At 37.8% G+C, this 10,920-nt stretch overlaps 1 protein-coding gene across 1 annotated transcript in view; it reads left to right on the plus strand.

Moving 5' to 3' along the window:
• Nucleotides 1–10,383, plus strand: part of LOC135714610 (protein Wnt-2-like) — a gene marked incomplete at its 3' end in the record, with an annotated part of 67,258 nt that extends 56,875 nt beyond the window's left edge. Inside the window, exons 4-5 of the mRNA XM_065237991.1 lie at nt 10,006–10,145; nt 10,249–10,383. Coding sequence (XP_065094063.1) covers nt 10,006–10,145; nt 10,249–10,383 — 275 coding nt within the window. The remainder of the gene's footprint in view (nt 1–10,005; nt 10,146–10,248) is intronic.
• Nucleotides 10,384–10,920: the final 537 nt, after the last annotated feature.

Consider the following 10,920-nt stretch of genomic DNA (forward strand, 5'->3'; position numbering starts at 1 on the left):
TCCGTACTGAGTACCAATGCTATCGACGTCAGGGAGGCAGCTCCCTTACCTGGAAACTAACACCTATCGACCCATCAACTCATAGACCGGGGACCAACGGCAGAGATTTTATGCCTCAGAAAATCCCGGCGGCGCCAATTGCGATTGAACCCAGGCATTTTGGAGTGAAAGGCAATCACGCTTATTACTACATCACTGACGCCGCTAATATACCATTTGATTTCGCAATCAAAATGCAGCAAAAAGAGTACCCAATGTTATTTCTATCTTTATTGGTTCCAGAGATATAAAAAATTAAAAATTTGTGTTTTTTAAAAATCGCCAAAAAAGAAAGGGCAGCCCACCAATTTTGGTTTAAATTGGAGAGGGCCGATGCAATTGCTCGGTCACTTGAGATGGAATGACCTGAAATTGTTCAACAACATCACAGATGGCCTGGATACTGTTCATAAACTACCGTAGACAATCACCAAGCCCCTTCTCTCCTAAAGTGTCTATGTGGTTTATTTTTTATTATTATTTTCTATGTGGAATAACTTAAAAGTTTAGCTGAAACAGTCTCTTGCAAATGACCAGAGCTAACGGGCCTACATTTTGACACAACTCAAATAATTTTAGCGACGCTAATGAGCCACACTGAACATTACTGGATGATGATTCTTTGTTTTTTAAATCATCTCATAAATGAATGCATTTCATAAATTATTACTTTATTCGAATTCGATGGCATTGGTCGGCTCAATTTACTTTAAGAAACTGGTTGGATAAAGGAAACATATAATAATTGATTCTGTCTGAGCGCACGAAACAATCAGGACAGAGCGGCGCAGAAGACGAACGAGATAGGCAATACTCTAAAGACCACCAGGATAGTCAACTTCTCATGTGTGGTAAACCTGCTTTATTTTCTGAGTAATTGAAGTGTATTTATACGTATAATTGGAAAAAAAATATTACGTAGGTACCGTTCAGAGTGAAGATTCTTCTATATAGATTTTATAAAAATAAGAAGCGATGCTTTCTCTTTTTCGCCAAGGCCAATCGTGAATGTATACCAAAGAGTGCTCCTACGTGATTGTGTTCATTTGTTGGTAGGAATTTATATGTTGATGCTAAGTGCATCGGATGACTGTTTATTTATAGTAGCGATGTGTCAATTATCGATTATCGGCTAAGTCATAATCCGCACAATCGCCTCTCAAGGAGATCTAAAAAGATAATATTCTCTCGTTAAAGCTTACTTCATCTTTCTATTCACTCGCGCATATGCAGCATCCTATAATTCCATAATAAATGGATAGAAATAAATTATCACTACCTTTCTTTAGTCATTCAAAACGCATTGCCGGTGGATTGTTTCTCAACCTTGTGATCACACTTGCCATCAGAAAACTTACACGCGAGGTTTTGGTGAACAATATCAGCGTCTATTGATAGGTGTCTGATTTATGGACATCGTGCATCCAATATCCATACTCAAAGTATGATTAATTTGTTTTTCCTGATGGTATGAGAAAATATATGTTTATTAATGTCATGACATTAAACATATTAATTCTGTTTATTATGTATTGACTAAGGAAGCATCATCATAATTTTCGCTTTTTTGTACGATTGAGTGGGTTGAGCTATTAATTATACAGCGCATCAATTTTTTAATATTTTTTATGAACACTCAAGATTAACAATTGAAAAGGCCTCATAAGTTTTTGCAAACAAAACTTATTGAAGCCTTTTCTCGTGAATCGGAGCTCACATATGCAAACCCAGTACACCAACAGTTAGGGGAAAGATACCTTATCCGATAGTATTGTTGGTATGTGGTGGCGCTCTGCCAATGGAATTGAAATAATATTCCAGTTTTGTAATGACTAGCGTGTATTTAAAAAATTCTACAAAAGTGTAGCTAATCAGGCATTTTTAAACTTTACACACAGTTCTAGCTGTAATTTATTATATTAATCATATATATTTTCTGGTTTCAAATTTCTATTACCGTATACGGCAGCGCAGTTCGATTTCCACGATGTAAAGTTCCACAAAGTGATTTTTACTCTATTTATAAGGTTAGCTTTAAAAGATATTATCTGTAAGTTTTCAATTCAATATTATGTAACAATTTACTGTTTACCGTAGCGTTACACTCAACCATACAGGTTGATCTAAGATCAAAAGGTCCCGAAGAAACGTATTCAACTTTTGGCACTGCTCTGGTACTAACTTCGGTCTCAAGCTAATCGATGCACCCCTCGAAACATAGGAAAATCCACGAGCCCCTCATTTTATCTGTCAAACTTTCATAGCTAATCAAAACAAACATAATGTAGTACTAGAATCTCGACTAGATTGGGGTACGTTCATCGATGCACTTGGGACCGATAGGCTAGTCCAGTGTGAGCCACCAACCGCTTGCTTCTCCAAGATCTCGCTGACCACACTTTCGATCTCCACATCACGAGCTGGGATGTAAACTCTATACTCGAGCATGATGAGCTGGGAGGCAGCAATCTCGTTAGCCTGCTTCAGGTTAGAAACGACAACACGCAGTTTATTGTGCCTGAATTTCGGTCACGGCCAAGTATCGCTTCGTCAGATAATTAGTAATTTGCATTACATTCTAAGGTTTGGTTTTGGGCTGAAAGTAGATAACCCACACGAAACGAAAATCAATTATTTCATTCATGTGTTTCACTTATACATTTTTGCCAAAACATCAGCCTTATACATTCCATAAGACAAACCACATAGGTCCTATAAGAATGCATAAAAGGTATATGTGACCGCTTATACATTTCATTTGACACATTATGAATAATCAGCAATAGAAATTTGCCAAAAGGTATAAGGAGATTTCTATTCGTGCATGGGCCAGTCGAGTCTTTTTTTTTTCTTGATTTGTTTTCCGTCGATCTTGTTTTCCGTACTGAGCACCAATGCTACCGACGCCAGGGAGGCAGCTCCCACACCTGGACCCTATCTATAGACTCATCAACTCATGAACCGGGGACCAACGGCTTTACTTCGCTTTCGAAGGAAGGCGTGATCAGAGATGTTATACCTCAGAACATCCCGGTGGCGCCAACTGGGATTGAATCCAGGCCTGCTTAAGTGAGAGGCAATCACGCTTACCACTACACAAATGTAGAATTAATTCAGTATCATATCAAAATGGTTTGTTCATTACCTATACTGTAAACGGGGTGACAAAATGACTAGAAATTGTGGAAATTTTGTTAAACGAGTCAAACATATATTTTGTTGCTAAACTGTGGGAATGTGCCGAGTTCAATAATCACTTGTTAGCTTTTGAAGCGATTGACAATACTCAGCTTTTTTAAAATTCTTCCAATATAAGATGTGGATGGACCTCCAATAATGATCATATTGTTCTTTCTCCTCGCACACCGTCCGTACGCTTAGCAGCTTAAATACCTACCTACACATTAGACTGGTTCACATTTATATAAAGGAAATTTTTTATCATTTTTTTTCAACGGGCCAACCCCTAGATTTGTGCCATTAGGTGGGAAAACCACTCTCTGAAAATTACAGGTCATTCGGATGCAACATGTGCTGGCGCTTTTGATTTAAAGTTTGTATGAGGATATTGGTTGGAATGTTTCAAGAAATTACATTCCTACACTCTTTCGTGCATACAACTGGATCAGAAAACACGATTAAGCTCACGTAGCTTAAACTATAAGGAACAACTTTGCTCAAGACAGCATCACGATCCAAATTAGTGTTATGGAGATATTAATTAATTATGTGCATTCTGCTCGTATACTACAACAAAATACAGGAAGCTTATGCAACGTATTAACTAGATTGCCACTAAACATAAAAGTTCATAATTTCCACTGGCCAACATCCAGGCTCGTGTCTTTTGGCGCGATAACCACTCTCCGAATGTTGCAGCTCTTTTTGACGTTACACGGGTTGGCGCTAAAAGTTAAATGTTCATATAGGAGATTTGGTTGAAATTTTCATTTACAAAGTGCTCATACACATTCAAAAGCAAATATCTCAATAAAACTGAATGGATTCATGATGCAATCTTCAGCAAAGTTGTTACTCATTAATTGAACTACAAGTTTTGAAAATCTGAATCAAATCGAGAATAAGGAAACTTTTTTTATGATCGATAGAGTGTAGGAGTGTCATTTTTTCATGTATTTTATCCATATTCACCATACAAAATTCAAAGTAAAAGCGTGTTACATCCGAATGAGCTGAAATTTTCAAAGAGTGGTTTTCTCACCTAATGGCACAAATCTAAGTGTTGGCCCGTGGAAAATTAGAACTTTTATTTTTGTGGGTCAGTCTACTACACATCTCTATTGTATTTGTATTACAATCAAGAACCTTCATTGTAAATAACTCATGGGTGAATAGTTACTTGAAGATTTACACAACAAAGTCAATCATGTTGCTTGAGTTGCACTGATCACACGATCGCAAAAAGCAATCGTCTGTACTGTTTTCACATACTAATTTGTTCACCAAATAGTTTATCAAATCTTTTTCAGTGCTAAAATTTTTAAAACAACCTGCTTAATGTAAAGCATTAAGCTGTTTTGGTCGAAGTTTCCAAAACAAAATAAACGAAACCTGCAGTTCACTCACAGCAAAAAATAAATTTTAATATTACATCCAAGAGGATGCACTTCAATCATGTCAAAAATCTCATGTAATTTTTATGGCCATACAAATAAACAAATGCAGTTAAAGCAACGTAATTTCAGTTCATGCACTGTATCAATGATAATTTTGTCCTTTTTGGCAAGTAATATTACAGCATATTTTCAGCACGATTGAAGTGCATCCACTTTGATGTGACATTAAAATTAAATGTTTGCTGTGTAGGGGAAATGGATGTGATGTCGGTCTAAATGCTTTTAATTTGGGTCCATATATATATTTAGCAATCGAATAAATTTTCAATAGTGACCAAAACTATCCATTAGTACCGTCCCAATGACGCGTTCATCTAGATAAAATTGATAAATAGCAGATTTTTATCGATGGGTCCAATATTAGATCCAAAGGCCAACATTAGAGCCATTTCTTGACTTGTGCTTCACAAAATTTATAATATTTTAAAGGAAAAATGATTTCAATTCCATGCCAAGACATATTAAACGTTCAGCAACACTTCCAGAATTTAAAAGACACTGCATTTCACAGGTTAAAACCAGCAATCAATACGAAACTATCGATTTTAAATTGGCTCACTACTTGACTAGCCTATTGGTCTCAAGCAAATTGATTAACGTACCCCATTCTTGTCGAAGTTCTAGTACTACACAATGTTTGTTTTGATTTGCCATGAAAGTTTGACAGATAAAATGAGGGGTTCGTGGATTTTCCTATGTTTCGAGGGGTGCATCGATTAGCTTGGGACCGAAGATAGTACCAGCTGAGCCAAAAAGTTGAGCTTGTTTCTTCGGGACCTTCTGGTCTTAGAGTTACCTCTATATTAAAACTGTTGTTGAACAGTTATCCAGTGATTTTTTTTATAAATTGACAAATTATTAATCTTGACGAAGTTACCTCTTACGGATTATTTTATATGGATAGCTGTCATAACGACATTTTAATAATTATTGTAGCACTGCAAAAACTATTTATGTTCTCCTGATGGATTTTTAATATTTGATTTAATAGCTGAGTACTGCGGAGAAAATCGATTTCATTTTGCAAGCCAATGGAAAACTGCTTGAAAATTTGTTCAAGTTTAAAATTGTTTTGTTCTTTATAAGTTGATTTCCGCCAAAAGCTCTGAGTCAGGAGTTCTCGAGCCCCCATGACTCTATCAAAGTTTGTTTACAAACATGTTTCACCAAAGTATGTTTTACTGCAATTGAAAACTCAGCTGAGTCATAAAAACTATGCTGGTTTTTATACTTTAATCATTGAGCCTGTTGGTTTTTGTCTTTAAGCTTACAACTAAGAATGTGTTATGAAAAAGTATCAATCATATTTATGAGATTGCAATGCTTGACGAGAGGTAGGAACAGTAACTGAGTTTGTTGCTTCTGAATGTTGTATCGAGCTCAGTATCGTTTTCTGATGTTCATTTTTCGATGCTGTAGCAACATTTGCAGAACCGGATGCCCGCTGCGCTACTGCATGTGGAGTACCCGTTGATCCAGATACAATCGAAGATATCCCGGGGTGGAGAAGAGAATGATGCTTCTTGTTACATGAGCGGCAACGGAATCGTGATTAACAGTCTCGGCTTAGATGGTTCCGACGCAAGTAGTTGCTACACAATTTCTTCAAGTTAACGACCTGGAACCGTTCATCCAACTCCAACTCCTCGAAAGCAGTACATGCAGAAATATAATGATTACAATCTCAATGTTTGTAATTGCCGGAGCGTTTTCCGTCAAAGCATGCACTGTAGGTCTGGGAACAGATTGATTGAAACCGGAACTATTCGCAGAGAACGACAATGAAAGACCTTCCGAGCTACAGCATCGAGGATCTGCGTTTGTTCATTTAAGAATTCCATCACATTACAGAAAGCTGGCTCATCCTTCTTGATGACATATTCCTCCCAATATTTCTGCAAATGGTCGTCCAGTTTCGATACCAGCAACTGCGTCAGCATCGCTCTCCAACCAGATATGCATTCTCCCAGTTGATTGAGGATCTTTGAATGGCTATCGAAGCAATCGATGAGCTCGTGAATCTGACTTGCGGATATCTTCTTCACCTTCTGGAATTGTAGCAATACATTGACATGCCGTTTTTTCTGCAAGTAGGTGTTCGCAAAACGTTTCACCAAGGCAAACCATGCAACCATGGAAAGAGGCTTACCTGAGAGCCTATGAAAATTGCCTTGTTTGATCAAATTCTCGATGAAACAGGTAAATTCTGACAATAAAGTTGTCGCCCAACTGATAATCAGGCCTTGAATGCAGTTCATTATCTCCGATTCTGGGTTTACACCCGTGGGCCCTCCCGTACGCTCCAACAAAAATCCAAGCTATAACCGCGATGGTAGCGCGACTCTTTTGCGTGATATTCCTTTGTTGCATGTAAGACAAAATGTCGTGTCCGATTCCAATCTTGTATCCTGGAAATGGCATCAATGATCTAATCAGACACTGCTCACATTTGTCGGAATCTTCTTTGATCGCTCAAAATCCAGTAGAAATGATTGTCGTAGGTAAGTAGTTTACTCCTTCTTTCTATCCAGGTTCCAGACTAAGATGGCAAACTCCAAATTTTGGATTCAACAGGTAAGGAAATTTCAGGAACAATGTCGCTAGGAAGTATGTCCAACAATGGGCAAGTTGTTTCTTTCATTCGTATAACTCTGAATATCTAATTTATTTGAAGCAACACCCTTTTATTTGAATAGATTATAACACAGACTAATACTTTGGTGGCTGGCCGTGATGGATATTTATTTGCTACTAAACAAAAAAGCTCAAAACATCAACGACCGATTGAGCGTTCACTCGGCTGTTGACAGAAGCAGACCACTCTCAATATGTGTCACGCGATCGTCTGTTTACTCGGCAGCAACCATTGTGTGGTCCTCCTCATTGTTCTTCATCAGCAGTTCTTTCAGTCGATGCGTCGTCGACTTTGGAAAGCAACCGTTTTGTGATGACTGTGTGAGTGCTGACCACGTTTTGCGTCCATTGCTGCAATGGAAGCACTCTGACCCCCGTTGGCAAATCTGCCATACAATGAAACCACTGGAAGCGGTTTCAGTTCTGGTGGAGGAGGCTTATTGGATAGCGGAAGATACAATGTTTATTGTGTTGTAATTTTTGACTATAGTTTTAAGATATATTGTAGTGCATGTAGTGAACAAGAATCCACGGCTCTGTAAAGTTAATTCGGTTGAGCCCTATCAAATAAATTAATAATAAAAAATAACAATGACCGACTGCGGCGGTAATAAAAAAAACTCCACTGCGCACGCGCAATGCATGAGTGTATGCGCACAGATGGTATACATAGAGTGCGGAACGAAGGGAAATGAAATGGGATACCCGACTAAAAGAGTCACACGAATAGGACACCTTAACACATTGGATTATTGCGCATTGGAGCACTACCCGAGCAAAGCTGGAGATCAAATTGAAATCAGAATTTGCTATTATGATGTCACTTATTTTGAATACTCCAGTTGATATCATTTTGGTTAACTTAACGGTTAACACAGCAATGCCTTACTTCATCGCTTGTAATGACGTGAATATGCTTTTATTGGATGCCTGCATTGCCATATAATTTAGCGATGTCTAATTACTAAAATTTCTAGTAGAACCGCTACTTCTAGTCGCTGTCAGCTCTTTTTTATGATCGTGAGCAGAGTGTCGAGCGATCGCTTTATGCAACAATATCCACATTATTTTGGGTGACTTTTGTGTTATTATGTATTAATTCGGTCAGTTTTGCCTGTTTTTTTTTTCCTTGATTTGTTTTCCGTCAATTATGTTTTCCGTGCTGAGCACCAATGCTACCGACGCCAGGGAGACAGCTTCCACAACTGGATCCTACCTATCGACCCATCAACTCATGAACCGGGGACTAACGGCTTTACTTCCCTTCCGAAGGAAGGCGTGATTAGAGAACATCCCGGCGGCGCTGACTGGGATTGAACTCAGGCCTGCTGGGGTGCGAGGTAATCACGCTTATCACTACTCCACCGGCGCCACTAGTTTTGCCTGTTGATCGATTAGCAATTTGAAATCAAAGTTCATTGTGACTAGCACTTTACACGAACTGCAACACGGTATGACATAAGATTGAGTGTCAATCTTTTTGTCATTTTTACGAAGTGAGCCACGTTTCACAGGCACTCTCACGCAGGCGGTATGAAATGTACGCGTACATCCGATGCACTCCCACAATACCGTTTCGACGGAGGAATCAAAATAGCAAATTTCACAGCTGATTTTGAATAAAAACAGTACACAAGAATAAAAACGTAACGTATGCAAACATAAATACAACGAAAACGCAAGTGGCTACGAGCGATTTGAAAACGCGACTGCACTGATTGACGACCGGTGTGACTAATTCTGTTCGTCATTCTTGCTGAAAATTGTAAAAAAACAAGAGAAATTTATATTTTCATCGAAAACGACCTAATTCAACTCTTTCGCAACTACAACCGAATACTGATGCTAAATGACAATTGTAAAAAGCATGTTCAAAAGGATTACAAGATTTCTCAAACCATGAAATAGTCAAAAATATACTGGAACGATGCGTTCAAAAAACATGAAAATAAACTGTTCGAAAACTTATAATAAGAGCTAAATCTAAGGGGATAGCAATCCCTTCAATAATATTTTATGGTTGTTTTCATTGTTAACTGATAAATATATTTTACAGATTTGGTAGAAGACATTTATTTTCAACTTATTTTCGATACAGTCCTTAGTCTATTTAAAAATTGAATTTGCAGAAGAATGAAGAACCCCAGATCAGACAAAAGTATATAGACTTGCCAAATGTTGCAGATGGCGAAAAAAATCATACTGATAAAACATTTTTTTTTGTATAGAACGGATTTTAGTGAAACTTAAAGCATAAGAAAGAACTTTGTCTTGACTATCAATAAGCAAAATTTCAGGATATTTGGTTCCATGAACTCCAGGAAATCCTATTTTGAAATAGGCTACTCCAAAAAGAAGCGTTTTGCTAAAAATGCTGAAGCTTCTTACGGATTCTAGTCATTAAGTTTTAAATTAAATTAAATTAAGAATACTTGACCAATTCAAATTTACCATATTCAAATTTTAAGGAAATGAAAAAAGGGTGAATTTCACCATTGGTTGATACAAACAGGGCTTTTCCTTTCATCTCATAGGACAGATATTGACATGATTTATTAGTTGAGAATCACAGAATCACGCTTTCAAGATCGAATTTTTGATGATTTCAACTTATTCCTGAATATAGTAAAGTCTACTTCCGCGCATGATTGTCAGCACAACATAAAATGACTTCTTTTTATTGGTTTTACAAAAGGATCTCGAGAAGCAGCATTCACATATGGGATCACAAGCGCCGGAGCCGTCCATGCGATAACAGCAGCATGCGCCAAAGGAAACATCACAATGTGTGGTTGCGATTCAAAGCAGAAGATGCAATTTTCCACTGAAAGCGATGTGAGTATCGATGTTTTGTCCCCTTTATTAAAAATAAACACTTGCCCGTCCTGGTATAATAGTTTCACGCCCGTATATGCAATTTATGTTGTCTTTCACACAGAGTTGGAAATGGGGCGGATGCTCCGCTGATATCGGCTTTGCCATGCGGTTTACTAAGAAGTTTCTGGACGCACGGGAGATCGAAAACGATGATCGGAGCATGATGAACCTTCACAATAATCGTGTAGGACGTAAGGTGAGTATAATCCTTTTTATAATATTTTAGTTCTTAATTCTAGATTTATGGAAGGGTTTGCATCAATAATGATCTTTGAATACTTAAAACGCTCATGACAAATAATTTAAATGACGCCTCCTTTCTGATTGACTAATTCACGCGTCAGGGAAAGAAGGAAAAACATATATTTTATTTGAAGATGCTAATTTCAAATAACAGACTGTAGTGGTAATTTTTATACGATTTTGAGTAGATGAAAGCATAGAGTTGATAGTTCCGTTAGAGTACGGCAGTGTGAAGATTGCATATAGATATTAGAATAGCGAGCTAGGACAACTTTTAAGTAAGGTACAAATCGGTTTTTTCATCTCTCTTTACCAAACTCCCCCTTTGGGGAGGGATGGTGAGGGGTGTCCCCCCCCCCGCCACCACTGGCAAAAAGAGATGAAAACCGACCGCTCAAGTACCAACTGCGTGTTTTGAATCAGTTCTACCGATTTGTTACCGCACTACGGTTGTTATTTGAAGGAAGGCATCCAGTCGTAGGTTTGGAAA

Source organism: Ochlerotatus camptorhynchus, unplaced genomic scaffold (assembly GCF_037179485.1).
Source record: "Ochlerotatus camptorhynchus isolate MF236.1 unplaced genomic scaffold, CSIRO-AGI_Acam_v1.1 ptg000674l, whole genome shotgun sequence".
In the NCBI taxonomy this organism is placed as follows: domain Eukaryota; kingdom Metazoa; phylum Arthropoda; class Insecta; order Diptera; family Culicidae; genus Ochlerotatus; species Ochlerotatus camptorhynchus.